The sequence below is a fragment of the Hyalella azteca genome, unplaced genomic scaffold, assembly GCF_000764305.2.
Source record: "Hyalella azteca isolate HAZT.00-mixed unplaced genomic scaffold, Hazt_2.0.2 contig17651, whole genome shotgun sequence".
NCBI classification, from domain to species: domain Eukaryota; kingdom Metazoa; phylum Arthropoda; class Malacostraca; order Amphipoda; family Hyalellidae; genus Hyalella; species Hyalella azteca.
The window spans coordinates 115,082-139,096 of NW_025947427.1; the positions used below are offsets into that span (position 1 = coordinate 115,082).

Genomic DNA, 24,015 nt, shown 5'->3' on the forward strand with positions numbered 1-24,015 from the left:
GAAAATGTTTCGGAGTCCAGCTCCATTGTCAGTTCAAAAATTCTAGAACACAGATAAATCAGGAATTAAGACAGTCAAGATTACAACAAAAAAACCTAAGCTGTAAAACCTACCTATTTACAATTTCAAGCGGGTGAGAGCTAAAAGCTAAATTCAAACTAGGCCTCTGTTTAAAAATATACAATGATTCTAAAATGCGCAAATCAGAAACACCGGAACTGGAAGCTAAAACTTTGAAGTCACTGTCAGAAACTGGAACATGGCACTGCTCGGCGTGAGCCCGCACAGCCGAATGAGGTGGGCGTGACAGTAAGTTACCAGTTCTACAACTCCTGCCCCTATGCTCTGTGACCCTAGAATAAAGATCGTGAGACGTCATCCCGACGTACACAGATGCACATTGTGCACAACTATATTTATAAATTAGGGACAATGGCATATGCATAGGGAGAGTATCTTTGTACCTTTGTAGTATTTAAAAGTCTCAAACCATAATATTCTTTCTACACAAACAGTTTATCACTATTTGGTAGAGCAAGGTCAACTATCAACTTTGACACGTGTTTCAATATTCTCACTAGTTGACTTGGACTTTTGCTCTGAGGATCTTAACATTTTCCTGCCAGACCTAGTGTTTTGCAAATTTGCGGGAATCTGGCCGCCTGGCGCGCAATAGGATGATGTCACACAGTCACAGTCGTCACTATTTTAACCATCTACGCATGCGTGGAAGTAAGACAGAGCTTAATATAAAGGAATAAGTTGAGAAGTGTCGCAACTTGCAATTACCCACAATGTTGGAATATGGTGCGTTTACCCTAGGTCAGGGCTTGGGGGCAGGAGTTTTCTATTATAAATCTAGAGCAGAATTTCTAAGCAAAAAAATGTATATTTATTTTACTATGAAAGAAATTAGGCAGACTGGCAGAGGCTACTAAACAGGTTAAATAGACTGCAAGGGCAGCAAGGCACAAGCCAGGCATTCTTGTCTCATTCATGAATCATGATGAGTGCATTGAGTGGGCCAGAGTGGCTTCTACTTCTGAGTTCTGCCCGTTCTGGGCTTCTGGCTCTGCTCAAATTTCCAGAAGGGATCATGACTCAAATCTGGAATTTCAGACAGGATTTTCCTCAAATTGTGAGTGAAAACAATAATTTAGAGGGAAATTTAAAAAAATTGAGGTTAAAAGTCTCCTCTTTCTAATTTTTTAATGCAGAATTTATTGAAGGGCCATGCTACCATAGAATTAGAAACAGGCAAATTTGCCAAGTTGACAAGTGTTCAACTGTTCATATGATCATGTCTGATTCACAGGTGGCTTTAACAGTTTAACTGGCTTAGACAAATTTTCCAGTTTGTTCACAAGTCACAACTTCTGCAGCATGCAGGATGCACCCAATGCAGCAAGTCCTGCTTTGGCCTTCAAGTTCACTTCATGTCAGTCATCATCATTCTCTTTCAACTCTCATCAGGCATTCAGGCTATCAGCCATGAATATTATTTTTAAAAAGGTTTAGGTATTAACAAATCAATAATAAAACCTCTAATTGAATATAACTCTCCCAAAAGTTTCAGAACAGAAAACGTAGCTTATGTAGGTTCAGCTAATTTAAATGTATTATAGTAGTAAAACGCATGATAGAGCCTTAGAGCACAGGTACGACGCTGACAGGCTGGCAGCCAGCTGACTGAGATGTGCAGTCACCGCAGTGCATTGTGCCTGGCAGTTTTTGGTCATGAATGCCGTCGCCGGTAAAATAACAATATACCTAGGTAGAAAAATAAGAGCGGTTAGCCTATAAAGTAAAGGGGCTTACGAGGAATTAGTCACTTCAAGGTACGGCTATATGATCTGTGAACAAAAATGAATCGGTATGCACTGGCCGCCTGTTGTCCTAACGACTACAGAAATCGATGAGATTAATTCTTATTTTTCGCTAATTAGATTCTTCTTCTTCTTTTGGAGCTGAGGGAGCTCTGGAGACTCGTCCAAGGCAGCCCCCCGACAGAATAGTGCTCAGGATTTGCGCAACTGTGGGAAAAAGGCAGAGATGAGACATTGCAGAGAGCAGCCATGTTAAAAGACTGGAGCTGTTCGACTGTAATATCAATGATAAATATTTCAAGAGATTTATTTGAGCGATATATACATATTTCATCCCAGGTTAATGACTACTAACTGCTAACATGCCCTGCACAGTGCCTCACATGAGATTGTGGACTCGACTGAAGGTCCAGCCTGGGCAGCACAGCCTGGAGCTTCTTTTGACCAAGTTGGTCTAGCAAAGTGAGAGTTTATACTTTACAAAAACAAAACAAAACTCCTGTGGGCTCGTCTCTGAAGGATCAAGGGTTTAAATGAATTTAAGGTGAACAGCAGCAATCTTTACAATAGCAGTCACAACCTATAAATAACTATAATGCATATACCTAAAAGTTTAAATAAGAACTAATCCCGAGATGACTGCAGAATGCTCCTGTTCCTCTCAAATAGGCATTTAGTTCAATGCCAGCAGAAATTAAATGTATTGAATATATGTAGGTGTTAGTTTGCCACAAATTTTAATTATAGTTAGTTATTTCTACCACTAGCTAAGATATAACATTACTTATAATAAATGAAGAGTGCTAGTAGCTGATAAAAATGCAGCTAGAGCATCTACTATCAAGTTCTGGATGAGGCCAGGATAGGGGCCGTCTCTTATACACATCTAGATGTGTATAAGAGACAGGATTCAATCTGAGGTAACCACCGAAGCTGGGGGGCATCAAATATTACGCCAAGATAACGGTGCTGATTCACATATTCAAGAGCAGAACCGTTGATATACAATGGAATAGCTGTGGCTCTCTTGCTCGTAAACAGCATGCATTTTGTCTTTAAGTGATTTACAGTTAGGCCCCACAGCTTAGTCCACTCAAAGAATCTGGTAAAAAAAGGCCACATCGTCGGCATAATCCGCTGTGCGCACCCCCTGCACCGCTGGGAGATCTCTCATCATGACGTTAAATAATAGGGGTGAGAGGATTGCCCCCTGGGGCACCCCAGATCTGATTTTCCTAGGTGATTTCAGAACCTACTACTTGGTTACTTGGTTAAGATACGGCGCAGCACATAATTAGATTATAGATATGTGCCGATTATAAAAACAAGTTCAGGATCAAATGTTCCTGTTACGTGTCTCTGTCGTGCAAACATACGAGAAGAAACGGTCATATTACGCGATGCTATATCCCAAATAATTGAATTTCACAAGTCCACTCTTTGCAATATTACATATAATAACATGTAGTTTTTCTTAATTTCATTCAAAGTTTAATTAAGCTTAAACTGTTTGATTTAATTTAAATGTAACTAAATTTTATTCAATGAAGCTCAAAGGTTTGTAAATAAATAATTTGACTGAAGACTTTCTCCTGGCGCAGAGGTTGTCGCAAACGTGGAAATGCACCTTTCATTCTATTTCTAGTGCTCAAATCATAATTTCGTCTTTTCCGAATCTATCTGGAAGGAGTTTAGAACAGGTAATTCCGACCGGTCACCAATGCTCCGTTTCAAGCATCTTCATGTTATTTGTTGATTCTCGATAAGAAGGAAAGCTCTGTGCTAGTGTTCAATGCACTTACCTACAAGTATGTAAACTCTGGGGTAGAGCAAACTGAAATTAAAAAAAACTCATTAACATAAATGCTCACCTGCGAGCATAGTTGATATTTTTTAGTTTTCATTTATCAAATTTGCACATGAGTTTATATACAAGCAGATTGGGGGATATAATGATAGAAAAAACATAAATTTCCATAACATCTTCAAATAGTAACGTTATTTTCCCCTTAATTATAGTAATTTTCATGTCAAAATCATTCTCAGAACAGATTTACATAGCTTCATGGACAGGGAACCTTCCCAGTCAGGCCGAAGCTAATACATGAAAAGTAAAATTAATTCGGTTGACTTCTGTAAATATCACGCTTAATTAGTACATGCAAGATTAAAGAAAATGCATCACATCTGTACAGCATGACGTTATGTCGTAGGACTGTTTCTTTCGAAGATTATTTGGCCTTACAACTGGCCGGGCTTCTCGGTGGCTTTGAAAAATTTGCCGTAAGAAGACGACGCAATAAGCTTATTCGAGAAGCTCTATCAAAATTTTCAACACAATTAAATCCGGCGAAAATTCAACACCTCGAATGCAATAAAGGTAAAAACGGCGTTTAATATGGCAGTTTTTTAATAGTACAAATCCAAGGCTTTACTACTTTTTTAATTAAATGCAGAACGGTTGAATTCAAAGTAACGTAATCAAACAACACCATGTGGAATGTTTAGCATGTTATCGATTCTACTGGCCTGATTTATGTAAAATCGGCTTCTCGTCAGTTGATAGCAGCATCTTGTCCAAATACCGCTACAAGGTGGCCCAGCGATAACAGTTCAGACCATGGTTGAATTAATACAAGGTTGACCCACGCATGGTTGAATTAATACAGAGGGGTCATCTTGGGAAGTTCTTGGGATTGCTTCCCCGAGTCTTCCCATGACTGCCTCGTGTCTTGGCGCCTCTAGGAGAGCATGGTTTTCGCTCTCCTCGCTGTTAGGACTTGGCTTGGTTCAGCAGTGCCCCGGTGGTTGGTGCTGCCTGAGGCAGCCTGGCGGACGATCGTTGACGAGTGCGACGGTTGACTAGCTCTGTGGAGACCTTGGCAGTGGTGTCTATATTAATTCAACCATGGTTCAGACGGCTAGGATTGAAGTAGTACAGAACCAGATTCAATTCCAGATTCCTGACGTTTCTAGTCAAAATTAGCAAAGCAGTTGGCCGGTTTAGCAGAGTGGATATTCAAGCTGTGTGTTCGAGACCCTCGAAAAAGCAGCAAAAATTCGGCGGAAGCCCTACCGGTTTAATCTGCAACTGTGATACCACCACTATTGTTACACAGCACTCTTTTCTTAAAAGCGTTCATATACTCTATGCCGTCCGTAGGATCACACTCCCACATGTCGACAACACAATAGAAAATATGTTGTCGCGTGATAGGTTGCAGAAATTTATCCACGATATTATCAAGTCATGAGCTCGTAACTTTTCGTCCCCAGTAGCTTCACTTTAGCGTAAATATATTAGTTATGTTGATCTTCGACCATACCAGTGAGCCCGTCGAGGAAAGGGGCACTAATTTCCAACAAAGAGACTTTTGAGAAGTGGAAAAGACCTTTGTGCATGATGAATGTTTACGTCGGTACATACATATTGCAAATACAAGAAGAGTTGCCTTAGCTTGTAGTATTTGTTAAAAAACGCAAAGGTCTAGACGGGACTTATAATCTTTTGGCTATAAGTAAACTCAACCAAGATGGTAATTCAACTTCATAATTAAAAGGCACGTTTGCTATTAAATATATTTCTATGCGTTGAAGAGAACCACCCAACTTCAATCTCCAGAAAACTTGAACATAAAATAATATTAATTTCCACTAGAAAGTAAGAAGAATTCGTCAACGATAGTAATCGCCTTACAACTCTGAATATCGCTACATTAACACGCTAGAAAATCGGGAATAAACGGAGCAATACAAATATTCTTTAAAAATGCTAGTATTTTTAATAGTTCTAGCAATTAAATAATTTTCCCAATATTTTTAAGCTACAGAGGCCATCGCTTGATCGTTATTTAACGAATATTAATAGTGAAATGCCATCAACATTGCTGCCAATCCCTGTATCTGAGAACACAAATTCAGTAGCGAAACAAATATTTCGCTGAGCTCAAGATGCTCATTTTGCATTTAAAAACTAAATATATTTCAGCGTCGTGACAGTAAATACATTAGCTAAACAGAAGATTCAAAATGATGACAAAAACCAAAATAAAAAACTATGTAATAAGGAATCCAGGCTGCGCTGAATCAATACTCGGCAAAATATGGGTGATCTATTTCAAGCTCATTGCACTCAGTCTCTTAAGTGGAAAAATAATTATCAGAACCTATCAGAAATGCATGCCTAGTCGCACAAATTAACGAGTAGAATAGGATTACATTTCCATGACATTGACGATTACTGATAACATCTTGTTGGGAGATACACGTAATAATTACAGGATGTCAGAACATTAAATATCTCACAATAACAGTGGCAGAAAATAATTTGGGAAAACCAAAGAGATTTTTTTCGATGCTTTGGAAAGCATGATGAACATCCTTAGGTTTGGTGCAATATTCAGGCAATAGTTGAAAACAGAAACAATATTCAGGCAGTAGTTGAGTCCTTAGATTGCTCAAAAATAACAATCATTATATGGAAAAGTATCTTGAACTGCAATGCATGTATGTAATTGCAACATTTTTACCTCTATAAGTTCAACGAAATTTGATAAGAATTTCATAACCTAATTTAATACCGAACTCTCTCTGAAACAGATCGAACACTAGCAATACATTTTTCGAAATTAGAGAAAAGAAATTACTTTACTTTTTACGGCAGCGGATTTAATAACAAAATATCAATTTTTTTTATTACTTCTATCATTACTGATGGAAATACAGTGACGAACTAAATTTCGAATGTATGAATAAATTATAAAAACTATTATAAACACAGTTTTCGCGGTGTGACGTTATAAAATTTATTATGAATTTACTGAAGACACAAGCGATATTTAGTTCCAGAAGAGAAAAAGGAATGGAAGATTACTCGTTACATATGGGCAGCATCAATAATTAGAGTTCCTTCCACCTACTAACATATTAAAAACTTACCATTGATACCCAAATGAATGAACCTGTCATCTGATCTTGAAACTGAAGGCACTTAAAAATTGAAGCAGAGCTTCATTTAACAAATACGTTATTTGGAGAAAAATTTTTAGTTTAGCATGTGAAAAATGGCTGCTAAGATTTAAAGAAAACTGCCCCATGAAGTTCAAAGCTCTTAGATGTAAAGCGCAACAAAAATTATCCTGCTGGTAAACATTCGACGAAAAGTCGCCAGAGTTGAGAGGCAATTAAATTTCTGAACTTTTTGTATTGAATGACAGTCTCAGTAATGTTGAGTTTCATCGACCACATGGTTGAACTTTAAACATAAGTTGACGACTGTTAATTGCCATGACATCACTCCTCGGATTAGTTTGTGAATACATCCTGGAACAAGTTTTAGAATTTTCATTGTAGAAGTTCAGGAGAATAAAGCGCGTCGACCAACAAATTTTTTTAGCTATGACATCAAATCATTGCATATTAAACACTTCGGGGCACCAATTTTAATGTATTTAGAAGGTCCCTGCCAAGTGAAGGAAGGTAATGGATTGGCTGCACATTATCTCTGATAACCTTATACAGAGTGCGATGCCATCAGCTCAATCGATTTGGTAAGACGTGGTGCGGAGAAGCGTTTCTGTGCTGTAGTTCACAGAGCTGCCGTCCGAGATGCTCACTACGTCGCGAACCTGCCAAGATATTTCTAATGTTATTATTATTCTTAAATTTTCTCGACTAATTCAACAATTCCTCCTAACTCTTTCTCATTACCAACGCAAGATTTTCTTCCCTAATTCAATAATTTTCTTGGAACCTCGTTATTAATCTTAGATTATCTCAATTCAGTAATCTTCTATGGACCTATCTTGTTCTTATTCTTGGATTTTCTGGAATAATTCGATAATGTCATCTACATATCTCTCGTGTTATTATTCTTGAATTTCCCCGATTAATAGCTTCTTCCATTATAACTTAGAATGAGGCACAAGTTCTTAATGAAAGTCACAAGAGGAAGTAATTAATAAAACCTATACAGACAATCTAGAGTTTTATTAACCTTAGTTTTATCAACAATCTAGAGTTTTATTAACCTTAGTTTTATCAACAATCTAGAGTTTTATTAACCTTATATTTTAAAAATCAATTCCATAATTACTTCTAAGCTTTGAATAAGTTAGAATTTTTCAATGAAAGTCACGTCAGGTGTCATACTATCAAAAATAATTATGCGTTCTCAACTCAGACAATCACTGACGACTATTCAAGCTAAACCCACTAATCACAGATGAGAAATAGGCCGCTAAATGTACCAAGGCGCGCTGCATGTACGCAAACCGCTATGTTTAATCAACGTTTTGATAGTACGGCCCAATTAGTGCGTGATTAATCGAACTTATGCTGATAATTTCTCCCTTACCTTGAGGTTGCAGAAAGTTTTGGTGGAGGTGAAGGAGACAGTGACGGGGAAGAAGGTGTCAGGTGACCCGCGGGCTGTGAAGTCCAGAGTGCCTGAGGGCGTCGAGGCATCCAGCAGCGGGATGTTCCACACCAGCGCGCTGTGGCTCCTGCACAAACAACCCAACGATAACATGATCGATACTACGATTATCTTGTGTGCGTTGTACCCTAAGTACACTAAAATTACAGTTATTACGATCAACGCCAACCATTACAGTTTCCAAGATTATTTAAAGATTGGCTCAGTTCATGAGAGAACCTCGCACCTCTCTCACGTACCTGTCGTACTCATTGGTGCCATCACAGTTCCTGACAACAGGGGGCGGCGCCCCAGAGCACAAAGGCACGGAGATACTGACGTTGTTGAGTTCCAGGGATGAGTCCTCAAGCGTGTACTCAATATTCACGTCGCAGTTGCCGCTGCCGTCTTCTTGTGGCCAGCAGTTGACTAAAAAAAATATTAAGGTTGCTATTAAAAATTATAGTAGCTCTATTGGACAGGACAGCCTGAATTGTCGGCATTCTTTGAATCCGATATTGAAAATACTAACTATCCTTTTTTTCTTCATAGAAACTGCAATATATCTTATATAAATCGTATGGTAAATATATATACATAACCCACCGGTCGCCATCCAGGAACTGTCAAGCGCGACTTCACGTTATTGAACTCAGAGTTCAATACAGAATGAATGAAAACAAATACAGAATAAAGTATTCGTAAGTTTAAATATGAAATTCATGAATATATCATGTAGGTAACTCATCGCGAGTGATGTGGTCATGTAGTTCAACTTAAGAAGGCAAAAAAAAAAAAGAGAGAGACATTTGAGTGCAGCACTAATAGGCTTGAGACTAAACAATGAATGATTGTTTTGAGCTCCAAAAGAAGAGATGTTTGAGTGCAGTAGGTACTAATAAACCAATGAATGATTGTTTTGAGCTAAAAAATGAGATGATAAACGAATAGATGAACAATTGGTCTTAGTAGTATGTTTGGGTCTAACCGATGATAATCGTTCGATGATGATCGATAAATAAAATAAAAAATAGTAATAATAATAATAATAATAATAATAATAATAATAATAATAATAATAAATGTATAAAAACAACATAAGCACATATTAGTTCACCGGTAATAGGTTAGAACCAAACCTAAATAATAATAAATATAATAATAATATAGATATAGATCAGAAAAAACGAAATAAGACACTAACTTGTAAGCGGAATATGGCCGTCGTCTGTGGTCTGGAAACGCCATTTGACGACACCGACGTCCGTGTTGACCGGGAAAGGCTTGTTGCTTTGCTTCATGCCAACCTGCAGTACGTATACTAAGTTAAAAAGAAATACAGAATGAAATCGCTAGTTCTAATAAATTTTTAGATGAAAGTTTCAAGGCTAGGTTAATTTTTAAGAAAAGTACACTGTATGGAATAGATAAAATTTGAAAAGAATTCAAGACAGTTACTACACTCGCAAAATCGTACGCAAAAATAATTTTTTATCCTACACAAAATGTCATTTAAACATATTTTCTACCATGACACATAACCGCGATGTGCTGTGCTATGAACTTCCTCCTTCCAACTACCACCACTGCATCAGGTTAAAATTTTAAATCCTATTTTAAGTGATTTGAGTTCAAATAAACATAATGCTAATTTAGAGAAAGAAATTATAAGAATAACTTGAGAAAGATCTTGAATTTACACAGGTAGATTACTTGGATTTTGTTCAGTAATGAAGGTGTCCTGAAATGCACAAAAATTTTCAGAAAATTGGACCAAATCGGCACAAAGGGAGAGTAGAGACGCGTGTTGGGAGAGTAGAGACGCGTGTTGGGAGAGTAGAGACGCGTGTTGGGAGAGTAGAGACGCGTGTTGGGAGAGTAGAGACGCGTGTTTCATTGTCATGAGAGCATGCACGCCACATACCTGAGAACATGCACGCCACAGCTCTCTGTCGACATTGGGGTGAGTCTGCAGTTGAATGCCCCGTTCTTCTTGGTTGTCAACCTGGTTTGAAAGAACATAGGAGTGAAAATACAAACAGGAAAGCATTTAAAAACATGTATAGGTATATTTTCCTACCATGATGGAAAAAGTTGTTATTCTCGGAAAGAAGATAAATTACAATCCAAGAGAAATGATTGAGTGGTTCTGGGTAACATTTCATTCAAGACAATAAAAATAAGACCAATAACCTATGGAAGATAAAAGATGAAAGGTAATTAACATGAGCCTGATAATGCGGCCTCAAACACAAACCAAATGCCAGGATTGATATTTTTGGGCAGAGATTTTAAGAAACATGGTATGGTTAATACGCATTCAAGGAAAAGTTTAAGCTTGGACATAAATTGATGCTCTTTTTGAGTATTTTATTACACAGAAAAAGGGAAATCTTTTATTAATGTCAGTAACCTTATGATTTTAATACGAATAAAGTTGGTTTAATATTTGCACTATTGATTCTACAAAATATCAGATGTTAAGAATATTGAGCTTAATCACAGTATTTGTTAAATTTCAGTATTTTGTCTCAAGAAAAGAAATATAAATGAATTTAATAATTTGTAAGAAATTCAAATACAGTGAAAATTGCACAAAAATTCAGCATTTCTAGTGAATTTACAATTCAATCAATTGAGTGATATTGATAATTCAATGATTTGTGGGCAGGTCAAAATGACACGAGTTGTGTTTGTCTGATATTCATTTCATTCACAAGGATAGGGTAGTAGGGGGAACTCAAGGCAATGTTTTTGACGCAGGTCAAACAATAAATAATAGTTCTCTACTACTTAAAGGTCCACGCCAGGATACCTGGACGCGGATGAAGCCGTGCTCAGCACTGGAGATGCGCAGCTTCAAGATGCCCTGCACCTCCAGGTTGCGTAAGCCACCGTCACGCCCTGCATGGACAGTCAAGTCCTCGCACACAAGAATGTGCACCCTGCAACAACATACAATCTTAAAAAAAGACTGAACACTTTTTAAAGTTGAAGCCTGCAAAGGCCGTAAGAAAGAACAAGCAACCCTGAATTGTTGCTGTTAGTACAGGGGATTGCCAGTGGATTTTACAAGAGAAATATAATTTAATCTAGCTTCAATATGCTGGATGTAGTGTTGCAATTGCCTAACAATACTATAGATAGTTTTCCATAATAGCTTAATAGGATAAAGAATGTCACGTACAGCTCAGTGTGATCTTCAGGCTCCACGTGCAGCATGTGTAATGATGCTATAATCTAATTCTAAAAGGATGTTACAATCTAAACGTTGTTATATAATGTGTAATGTTAATCTATAAGTAGTGTTAATCTACATAGTAGTTCTCTATAATAGCATAATAGGTAAAGGACGACACGAACGGCTCAGTGTGGACATCAGGCTCGACATGCAGCGCCCTCTTGTCGTCCACAGCCGCGGTGCTGATGCGCTCGCCCTCGCTCTTGAGGGCGTCCACGAAGCTGTCTACGTCCTTAGCACGGCTGCCCAACTTCATAGCTTTCCCACCTACAGGAACCTTGCTGGACCGAGGCTCCTGCAACCAAAATTTTAAAGGTCACCTATTAAAAAATTCACAGTGAAAGCTGTTTAAAATAATGTGAGTGTGATGATACAATGTCTGTTTTATTCTAGACAATAAGGAGCTTTTAGTCGAAGAAAATATCAGGATAATCAGCTGTGTACTAAGCTCCATCATGGAATGGAAGCCCTTTTACCTATATCTCAGGGTTATATAGTATGCAAGTATTGGTATAAATTGAATCTTATAAAGTGAGTTACATGAAGTACAACTACACTAATAGTCCCTTAAATAAGACTGGAAAAAAGAGCTTAGACACACATTCATTCATGGAAATAAAATAGTAATAATGCGAAAATTGATGATTTTTAATTTACATAAATATAGAATAGAAACAAATAAATTAGGACAATTGAAAGGAGATACAAATAAGTTGAGCGCCAAAATATATTGATGCTAAGAAAAGCTACTCAAGTAAGAAGAACTACCATGACGTGCAAAAATGTGCATATGTTGAATGTAAACATCTATGCCGTTTCTGTCAGCATTGATCAAAATTGAACTATAAAAAAAATCACTGCAATGGAACGTTAATCAAGATATATATTAAAATGCCTAAAGACAATGCCTAAAATTTGTGAATATTTTAAGGTACAACAAGATAGTCAAAAATAGAAGAAAAAGTAGATTTCTTCATAATAAATATCAGCGAAGGACCCTCTCAAAATCAAGCATACATTAACTTTCAGTTATAAATTAAATAACATTCAATCTACTGAAAGGATTTGGATCAAATTACTGAAAACATACAAATTCGGATAGCATAGTGTATGAAATAGAATGATGCGTCAAAATTGGATGCTCAATAATAAAGCAAAATTAGGCCAAGTGCTTTAATAAATGCATGGCATGCAGACACTAGAAATAAATATACCTCAGGAATGATCACAGCAGCGATAAAGCATTGCTGCAAGAAGAGATACAAGATTACATTCTGTGACTCCACAGAAACTTCTAAGTATCCAACAACATTCAAATTTACAGTAGTTACGTATACCTAGTTCATTAGGGCATCGTTTAATCTTGAAAAATAGTATTCAAAAATAAAATACAATAACTTGAGTAATTCTCAACTGTAGAGTATTAATTGAATAATTATAACTTATTTTAGGCAGACTATTTCATATTTCACAGCATACGTAAGTGAAATTGAAACACAAATTGTTTGGCACACGAGTCCAAGGTTGTTCATTGTATTGATGCATAACAAAATCGACACAAGTTGTTCTTTGTAAGGAATAGCAACTTTTGATGCTAAAATGTAGCATAGCCTTCACAAACAATGGTTTACAAAATATTTGGTCTATATTCAAAAATAAAACTCGCCCATAATTCAATGAAGCTGGAGATGAATGAATTGAATGGGCATACCAAGTGAGTTTGAAGAATATAAGGTAATTATATTCATTAGGTTATTTTCTCTAGTTAGGAAGTAGATCACTCGAATCTCTTCCACTCTCAAAAATGTTGAGGCAATCTTGATGAATACCTAATTAAAGTCATTAAACTGTTAAGGGCAAATGTCTAGGGTGCGAGATTTTTGTTTATTGAAAGCAGAGAACGCACTATGTTATGGTGTTGAATACCACAACTCATGGCGATGATTACTGCAACTCATGGCGATGATTACCACAACTCATGGCGATGATTACCACAACTCATGGCGATGATTACCACAACTCATGGCGATGATTACCACAACTCATGGCGATGATTACCACAACTCATGGCAATGATTACCACAACTCATGGCAATGATTACCACAACTCATGGCAATGATTACCACAACTCATGGCAATGATTACCACAACTCATGGCAATGATTACCACAACTCATGGCGATGATTACCACAACTCATGGTGATGATTACCACAACTCATTTGAATGTATACAACAATTGACGACAAAGAAAGCCACACTTGTTGGCTATAAACAGCACGGTAATTAAATTTGAGATAACAGAGATGACGAGCTACACAAATGGAAGATTCAACCATTTTCCCAGTAACGATAACATGTAGTTACCAAGACTTTAGACACAAATATACGTAATTGAGTCCAAACCAATGTGTCCCTCATTTAATACCTACTAGAGTGGAGGGGTTGGGCAAATATATACTGTACAGATTGGTCACCCTTTCTGTGAGTTCCATTTTGGTAAATTCTTACCACTGTAGAATGACCACTTGATGCATATCTCTTCTTTAATAATTCAATTTAATTATACTTTAATAATTATCAGAGAATGCAACTCATCACATCTCACAGGAGCAGCACGAGCAATGTTGTCTGGGACAGCAGGGATGGAGAAGCCACCAGAGTTGCCAGAGTTGTAGTTGCCCATGCTGCTGGCGTTGCTGCCATAGCCACCACCCATGCCACTCTTGCCACCTCCGCGCTTCATCTCCTCATAACGCTTGCGCTGAAGCTCCTTAGCCTTTTCCTGTAATATCAAGCATTATCTTTATCATTGGTTTAAATTACTCAAAATAGTTTAAAGCAACTGTTTTTACACCAGTTCAATTATACAGAATATTTACAATATATAGAATAAACAAATAGGCACAAAAATTTACAAGAAAAAAATATTAAATTGGTTAGTAAAATTCTTATTTTTGATAATTTTTTACCACGTTTTTCTTAGCTTTGTTTTGTGTCTGTCTGTCTGTCAGTCATCAAAAATTCAGAGCTTAATTTAGAGCTCTTCTGAACATCCTAGAAACTTTATATTTGGCATGCATGCTTATGCTGCCTAACAATTCAAGATATTATTATCATAAGTAATAAATAAAAAAAATTTAGAAAAAAAGTAAAAAATTATAAAAAAACTACAAATTCACGGTTTGGAATTGAGTTTTTTTCTCAAACATCCACACTTGCCAACCCTGGAAATTGATTTCAATAGCTAAAATTGCAAACTAAAAAGTAGAAAATAAATAAATATAAAAACCATTTTTAAAAACCACGTTTTTCTGGTTTTTACAAAACTAAAAATAATGAAGTAAAACAAATAAAAAAAAATTTTAAAACCACATTTTCTTTTAACGGACAAAAAATAAAAACATTTACTCCTACATAACATTACATATCATTTTACATAACTTAAATGTAATGTATGAGTATATGTTTTTCCTTTTGTCTGTTAAGAAAATGTGGTTTTTAAAAGTTTTTTTACTTGTTTTATTTATACTTCACTTTTTGTTAGTTTAATAAATTTGTCCATTTTATATAATCCACAAACAATTTTAAAGTTCACATCATTTATACACAAGCAGGGAAATTATAGAATCATGAATACAGTTCGACTGTGCAGTTGGGAAAACAAATTTTTCATCTCATTTGCCAATGAGATCAATTCAAATCAATCACACTCCAAATACAATAGTATTAAAAAATCACGTAATTTTTGTTACGAGCAACACATTACTGGATTCATCTTCAAGTGTACCTAAAATATAAACACATTTGTTCAATTTTGCTGAGCCGCGCAAAACAATTTCCTGAAATAAAAAGTAGTAAATGAATTAAATTAAGAAAAGACAACTCCTGAAAACTCAGTAGTAGATTATACCATGGTCTTGCTTACACGCTCTAATGGCAGCCACCAAAGAATCTCAAGAAATTTTACCACCAGGACAGATATCATATCAGTTACTGCGTAAAGAATAACTTTTATATAACACAACTTTCTATTAACACACATGGTTAAAAAGGTAAAAAAAATGGTAAAAAGCTTATCAATCAGTAGTTTCCCATGCCAATCAAAAGATGTTCATTTATTTTAATTGAAATACCAGTACCCTTCTAATAAAAAGTCATTATTAGTCCTAAAGTTGAAAAATAATTTTTGCCCTTTGATATCGTACTCAACTGCAATAAAGTAAAGAAAAATACTTGTACAAATATAGTAGAACTAACCTTCATCCTCGTCTTAGCCTCACGCTCCTGTGTCTCTCGAACAGCTCGGAAGACTTTTTCCTCATGGGAGTCCATCTCAACAAAAGTTCTGATCTGTGCCAGGTTGACAGACTCACGGTAACCGAGTGCAACAATCTCATCAAAAGCAAATATGAGGTTAAAGGCATTGTCAGAAATGTCCTTTTCATCCAAGCTGCGGCAATATTCAGGAACCTGCAAATATATCCACAAATTAGTCCATCAGAAAGATCACATAAACTTTGAAAATATATCTAGATAGAAACTACAACATTAGCACCAACACTATCAAAAAATTTTCAACACAGAATTGATTGGTTTTCTTTCATAAGACATGAAACAAAGAGTGCATTCATGATTCACATATTATGTTTGCATATAAATGAGAGTACGTAGTAATCTATTCTTTAATAGCTTACATTTTATACAATCTTTTCTATACTGTATAATGTTCATGGAAAACTTCATGGAATATATAAAAAAACATGCAAAATAAAATCCTAGTTGTGAACGATAATATTAAACCTCTTTGTGGTTATAATACAATTCTTACAAATCATAATTCCTCCTGATTTTTATATTGAACGGAAAAGAAATTCTGAATTGGAGTTTATTAGGAGAATTTTTTTTACAGGTAAACCCAATTTTAATCACCAGACTAAAATATGCAGGCATTCTAAACTAATTTTTAATGACAGGTCATCCATGTATGTCTATAGACAAATCTGATTAAAATGCTTTCTAACTTGCAACATTATATGGTCTCTTATTAATATTATTTAAGCTATCTCTTTTCAAATACATAAATGAAAATTCTTTTTTTTTACATATCAAAGTTACAAATGAGCCTTGTGCTGCTTACAGATGTGATTATTTTGGCTGACTTTTACCATATATCATAATTTTATGACATCACATAGGACCAAGTGTAGTTACAGGTGCACCTAATCAGCCAGAAAAAAGCTAATAGACAATGCAAATATATACTGCAACACCATGTTTGAATTTATTGTTGTAATTCAGGATAAGAACTAACAACTATAAAAGAATGGGGCAATTCACTTTACACTCCATGAAAAAATTACATGTCCAGACCACTCATTAGTATTTCTTAAGGGGACCGGCTACCCTCCAGACCGGCTACCCTCTAACTTCTACATTTATCTTCCAATCTTGCTGAAATTTCGTATTCATACGTAAAATGTAAAATAAAAAACAATTTGCTCGTATAAATTTTTCAAAAAATTGATAGAAAACGTGAAATTCATAGAAAACGGCTAAAAAGGGGGTACTTTAGAAAATCTATCTCCTCCTACAAATATCATCCTACAACATCGAGACACGTATCATTCGGTTCGTAAGGACCATACCTAAAAATTTGATGATCACTTTTCTCATTTTCCCCTTAGTTTTTTTATGCGCGTTTTATCCCATTTTTCTCATTTCCCCCCCCCCCCCTTCTCCCCATATAAAAAACGAACCAGACAGAAATTAAAAAAAATGATCATCAAATTTTTAGGTAATTTCATTACAAATCGAATGGTGTATGTCTCATTGCTGTAGCTTGAAAACTGTAGGAGGAAATACATTTTCCGTGACAATAAGTTGAACTTTTCAGGACGGCGTGACAAAGTCCCGTGCGCCTCGAAATAGGCACTCAATGTAGCATGGATACCAAACTACAGGCTTCTGTAGCTTAATCCACTCAAGGATGCAAGCAGCATCTTGTAGCGCACCTCTACGTACAAAGTTAGGAGGGTAACTGAGCTCAGATGCCAGATACACCAAGATATGTAGTCTTGCCGCTCTAATTTTCTTAGGTCTATTTAGTGAAGGAACTCCACCCCCGCCCCCATTAAAGCCCGGCCGTCTGCGTCAATATTGCCGTACATGGATCGCAGTAGTATCGTTGGAAAGCTCCAAATGTCAGCTTTAAGATGAGACTAAGCATGTAACTGCAGCACAACTCAAGTAGAAACTATATTTAAAGATTTCAGCAGCTAATTATTTTATATCTAATTACTTAAAGAACTCTCCCACCCGCTTCCCTTTAAAGAGACGTCATGAACGTAAATATTGGCGTACAGCGATGGCAGTGGTACCATTGGAAAGAGCAGAATTTCAGCTTTCAGATGAGCACAAAAACCGAAAAACGCCAAAATTGAAAATTTTAGGGTAGCCGGTCCCCTTAAAGAAACCCCCAACATACTTACCACTCTTGAAAAAAGTCTGAGAGTTTCAAGATCCTCAAGAATGTTAGAAGCTTTTGTGGTGATAAGAAGCATGTAGAGCAGATCCAAAGGTTGGTAAACATAGCGGACACTTTCTGTCTCCACAAATGTATGTTGGCGTCCAGTGCTCATCAGCTTAGGGAAGGCAGCCAGCAATCCTTCAATCCGAGCTCTGGTCATCTCCACAAACTGCCTTGACACCAGGGCCTTGCCGCCCTTTGTGCACACTGCGGCAGCAAGAAGCACCTGGAATAAAATTATTCAATTAGGATGACTTGGCTATGGAAATGGTACCTAAACAATGAAAACTTTTATTGAAAAAAAAATTCAAATTAATATTTATGAATTATAACAATAAAAAGTATTCAATATTATTCTAAACAGAGCATGGCATTATCATGTTATGTGGTTGTATGGTCATGTACTTTGAATTCAATTATTACATCCTCAGTACCTATATACAGTACCTATCGTGCATAATGTTCAATCATACTGCTCAAAACCTAACTTGTAAGAATTTTGTCATGAAAGCATCAGATATTAGAGTAGGTGGCAGAAAATTTACAATTTATAATTAACATTTATGAATGGCTGCTTTACATGAAACGTGCCCACTAAATTACCCTAGTGCAAGTATAATGGTAATTTCTAATCAACAAAAAAACTTCTACCAAATTTCCTGGTTTGTGCATAAGAGTATTTTTATCATGCCTTTGTCAAGCAGCAATCATCTATCCACAGAAACATGCATGGCATCCTGGGTTAGGGTGCAAAGAACAAGCAAATGTTTATATATTATATGCAATATCAGCATTAAAATCCATATATGTAATCCAAAGATCATAACAATAGATTCCTCTTAACATGTATTTTTTGCAAAAATCTTCAAAACTCAGATAGTTCTAGCCATAAATTTTTTATATACTGTCAACATTTTAGGCCTAGAAACCTGATCTCGGTGACAATTGCCCAACTTTGCACAGTGGTACTGCATCACCCTAATTATGCTAAGAATTTGATTACTATTATCATCTACAGAAAATTGATTGCTCAAAATCAAAATTGATGCTCTTGCCATATTTTTTATTTAATATTCTATTATTAACAGTAACAATGATTTTGAATCAATTTAAAATTACATTATTTCTTGAACATATGAATGTTCAAATTTGATAACAATTAAATTTAATTAGCATGTGTAATCAATAAATTATTCAACTATAAATTACTCCTAAAATTTCCTTCAACATGTATGTACAGTTTACAAAAAAATGCATACGGTATTTTTTAGAATACCTCTAGGTTTTTGCAACTAGCTTCAGAATTTTAAATTTATGCACATTTCTACACTTGTCCATTGCTCATACAGGGTCAAAAAGTCATATGTCAACTCACTTGTTTAAATACTTTCATTTCCAATGGCTAACCAACTTGGAATATTGAGCAGTCTAAGTTTCCTAAAATTGCAGATAAAAATGATTGTTTCACAAGTGATTTCAAACTATTGAATGCAAAAATATGCAATTTTTCTTATTTTTCAATAAAGAAATATAGAAGAGGCCTGAGTAACATGAAATTGGCCACACTAATTGGCATATCTGTATGATTCAAGGGTGGTTAACTGTGACTTCTGCCTAATTTTCCCATTGGGATTGCTAACAAAATTTCCATCAATTATCATCAATTATATAATAATTAACAAGCAACATGTATCATATGGAAGGAATATCAGGCAGAAATTTTTCTAAAATTACAGAACAGATTTTTTTATACATTTTTGCAGGGTTGGCAATGATTAAATCAAAATGATTAAATCATGTGATTAAATCACTTGATTTTTTTATAAAAAAATCATGATTTTTTTGATTTTTTCGATTTTTTTNAGATCTGCATTCCTGAAGTGTTTTTGTATATTGAAGCCAGTTAAATGGTCAATATTTAGCTCATTACCTTGCTCCATACAAACTTTACAAAGCTAATGAATAGACTTACCAATAATTGTTTACCCAAAAATCCCTAAGTGGTAAACACTACCTTGGCCTGTTGGCCATTATTGAAGGCAATAAGTGCCCTTTTTAGCCATCCATTATGATCCATATACTGTTATTGTTAGTTAGGCTAATTGCAACATAAAAAATACCACTTCAAAAAGACAAAAAAGTTGAAAAAATCAAAAAAATCAAATAAATCAAAAAAATCATGAAAAAATCAAAAAAATCATTGATTTTTGATTTTTTTGATTTTTTTAAAAAAATCAAAAAAATCGCCAACCCTGCATTTTTGAAAGTTTTGTTCAAAATGCATAATTCTTCAAAATTATTCAGTAAAATTATTCGAGAACAATAGGAACAGGTGAAATTTACCACAAGCACAGATGTTTTCATCTCATTTAACTCTCAAGGGCAAAAGTGGAAAATTTGGTAGAAGCCATTTTAGCAATTTAAATTTGAAAGAAAAACAACATCAGTAGGGTAAACGCACCATATTCCAACACCCCTCAACTTTTTCCTTTATATTAAGCTTGGTCTTAGTTCCACGCATGCGTAGATGGTTAAAATAGTGACGTCATACTATTGCGCGCCAGATTTCCGCAAAACACTAGGTCTAGCGGGAAAATGTAAGGATCCGCAGAGCAAAAGTCCAAGTCAACTAGTGAGAACATTGAAACATGTATGAAAGTTGATAGTTGACCTTGTTTTACTAATTTACTAAATAGTAATAAACTGTTTGTGTAGAAAGAATATTATGGTTTGAGACTTTTAAGTAAGTCTGTGAATATATTAGGAATCCTTTCAGTATACCTGTATTTGCTGATTTCAAGTGGTAAATAAATTAATAGATGGTTGATTTAAGAGACAGTTTTAGACACATAAAAACTAATTCTGACACAGGGTGTTGGAATTACAACACACAGGGTATCATTTACTGTCATTTTCCGACACAGATCACACAGGGTGTTGGAATTTCAACACAGGGTGTCGGAATTACGAATAACGATTTTGAAGCACTGTCGGAATTAGTCTCACAATATGCCGCACTTAGTCACACACAGTGTCTGAATTTAGCGATTTTGTAGGTTTGAATTCTAAAGGCTTTTAAATAAATATGGCAACAGTTTGTGACGTTTCATCATTGCTGGCTCATTGTGTTGTGTTTTAAGAGAGACGTAAACAAATCAGAACTCAAGTTGCGCATACAGTTATCTATTTATAGCCATTTATTTCTTGCTACGTCCTTAAAGTGTCAGAATATGGTGTGTTTACCCTAATATGATTGCTTTTAGGTACCCACAATTTTATGAAACTTCTGCCTAATTTTCCAAATCTGTTTAAGAATGGCTTATATCTAATTCTCAAATTTTGAAATGGTTTACATTGCAACGATGCTCAAATCCCAAGTGGCAAGTGGAAGATTAGGCAGAACTCAGAAGTAATCTGTTAATCTGATAAAAACTTCCTGTGAATCTGACCATTTTCAAACTAGGCTATGGGGTTTTCCCAATTTCTTCACTGAAAAAATTATGAAAACAGCTTATTATGGCCAAGATTTAAAAAAATTATCCATGAAACAATCATTTTAACCTGAAATTTAAGAAAACTTCAGCCTAGCATTCAAAATTGGCCAAACACTTTGACTCCGTACTTTGTCTCAGGTTTGTCACTATCCTGCACCAAATCACGGAAATTAGGTACATCATGAAAATGATGTACCGTAAAATGGGGTAACTTAGACCACTTTTTTTCTTATAAATGATGCCATTTTCTTATTAGCTAAATTAAACTTGAATTGAAACCTGCAAAATACAGGTCTATACTCTAGCTTCACTCACCATAAATTGCTGGCTCCTGCCTCTCATAGTCTTTATGTAATTTCAAAANGGCTTGCAAATCCATAAAACCACGGCTCGAAAAATTCAGTCACGGCTCGCCAAGTAGATATATTCCATACTAGAATGGCTGCTTTCAATTAAATTTTGAATATTGCAAAAAGAAAAAAAATTGAATTTTTATAGCGGAACCTACAAATAAACTGATATATATTGGGTTATTGGCCTTTTTTGTTCCCAGATTTGGCCAATTTTAGGCAACCTGAATTATGTACCACTTAAAACCACTATGTCCTGGAGAAATACATTTTGTGGTACGCATATGCACCACTTTGGAGTCAACGTGTTAAAATATATGAAATTTACGTGGCTTCCTTAGCCCTTACCATCCTATGTTTATGTTACGGTATACCTAATATTTTATGAACATTACAGTTAACATACCTAGTTTCTAGTTATTTGACTGAGCTGGTAAATCAGGCTAGAATCCAAATCCATTATTATCGAATTATAAACAATTTATAGAATTACAAACTATATACCTAGCCTAGGCCTACCTAGTTAACAGTCAGGCAAAAAATGCAAGGCTACAACATTCAACAGTATATTATTATCTGTACTGGCTCTGGCTGTACATATGATTAGCCTATTAAGATGCTTCTTTCTCAATGTGTTACAAATTAGGTAGGTACATCATTTTCATGATGCCTGTTCCTGTAAGCTACCTTTTCCTCCTGTCACACAATTAAAAAAAAGTGCAACAAATATTTACATTTTGTAAAAAAACTGCTTTAAGCTATATCCCCGATCCGACAAAACAAAATGTTGCAAATAAGAGAACTGTCAACATATAATAAATTGATAATAATCATGACAAGCACAAGACGTATAAATAGTTACGCAAATTTACATACCATTTTGATGCGTGTTTAACCGATTCAATCTAAATATCAAAGTTACATTCAGGTCAACGGTAATGAAGTCACAAAAATCAAAACCATAACCCGCTGCTGACGTTGCTATTGAGTGACATTGAACATAGCGGTTTTGCCTTGAAGTCGTCGCCTATTTTCGCTTACTTCGCTAACAGTCCTGTAAAGTTGTAAAAATCTACGAAAACCTACAATATGATAAAATCTGTATGCCTAAATTGAAATTTGATATATTTTGACATTTCTAATAATAGAATAAAAACCATATGTATACGATGTGGCAGGCCATATTTATCCTATGAACGTTGGTACTACCATTAATATCTAAAAACGACGAGTCAGTCAATAACAAAATTCGATCAATACTACTAGCGATAGTGATCTAATCTAGGAGAATCTGTTCTGTTATATACAAGTGGCCCGTATATTACGTAGGAATGAATCCATACAATTCGATTAAACCCAAGCCGCCGAATGCGGCACTCTATCAATGCGTGAAAAAAAACTTTTCATCCTGTATTGTTACTTTATAATTTATATGTACGAATTTGAAATAAAGTTTCAATTTTATGCCATCTCCGTTTTTCAATATGTTACTATTCTCGCTCCAAGAATAAATTCGCAGATTGGGTCCCGCTAAAAAAAAGTATCCCAGTAACAAGATCAAACGGCTCTGTTATGTATGCAGTGCAAGGATTTACAAATATAAATACGCAAAAGAAACACAAATTGACGTCGACCTATATCTATGAGATTAGTAGTGACGAGTTGTCCTGTCAACTTAGGGAACTTCAGTCGGAGTCAATTAAAAAAAAAAATAAGATGCCCAGCTGGCCCAAGACCTTTCGGATAGTTGGAGCCCCAATGAAGCATCAAAGAGTTTCATTTTTTTAGAATAGAATAGAAGTGTCGGCACTGAAGAAATAGGCCCATGGCCTGTTGCCGATTCTTGTTCATAGAATATAATAGAAGTGTCGGCACTGAAGAAATAGGCCCATGGCCTGTTGCCGATTCTTGCATTTTTCGACCGGTCGGACAAAAGCGCGTGGGCGTTAGCGTGGGTTACAGCGTGGGCCAGCCCGGCCCTGAACCTGCCCTATACCAGCTCTCCCTTTAGCCACGTTTTATTACCTCAATTCGTAACCAATAATTATGAAATTTAATATATGGTTTCACATGCTTATTGCGCAGTCGCGACGATTTTTTTAATAATTTTAACCCATCTCCTTTGCAAANAGGACACTTCAGATTTTTGTAGTGCGCGTT

The 24,015-nt window shown here is 35.6% G+C and overlaps 1 protein-coding gene and 1 long non-coding RNA gene across 3 annotated transcripts; both read right to left on the reverse strand.

Moving 5' to 3' along the window:
- Window positions 1–1,947: 1,947 nt before the first annotated feature.
- On the reverse strand, window positions 1,948–2,424 carry LOC108681839. Its single transcript, XR_001931529.2, has 2 exons — window positions 2,210–2,424; window positions 1,948–2,033 (listed from the first exon to the last, which is right to left on the reverse strand). It is a non-coding gene; the product is annotated as an uncharacterized LOC108681839 (long non-coding RNA).
- A 2,967-nt stretch (window positions 2,425–5,391) lies between these two features.
- LOC108681846 (coatomer subunit delta) lies at window positions 5,392–22,866 on the reverse strand. Of its 2 annotated transcripts, XM_018170919.2 has the most exons (12): window positions 22,732–22,866; window positions 17,974–18,237; window positions 15,743–15,955; window positions 14,091–14,267; window positions 12,697–12,729; window positions 11,605–11,777; window positions 11,057–11,186; window positions 10,166–10,246; window positions 9,446–9,548; window positions 8,502–8,670; window positions 8,182–8,329; window positions 5,392–7,453 (listed from the first exon to the last, which is right to left on the reverse strand). In XM_018170919.2, exons 1-12 carry the CDS (start codon window positions 22,732–22,734, stop codon window positions 7,364–7,366), a joined length of 1,584 nt encoding a protein of 527 aa, XP_018026408.1. In that variant the 5' UTR covers window positions 22,735–22,866; the 3' UTR covers window positions 5,392–7,363. The 2 variants fall into 2 exon arrangements, with proteins under 2 accessions (XP_018026408.1, XP_018026409.1); XM_018170920.2 differs by lacking the exon at window positions 12,697–12,729 and having other exon boundaries at window positions 22,732–22,865.
- Between the last annotated feature and the right edge of the window lie 1,149 nt (window positions 22,867–24,015).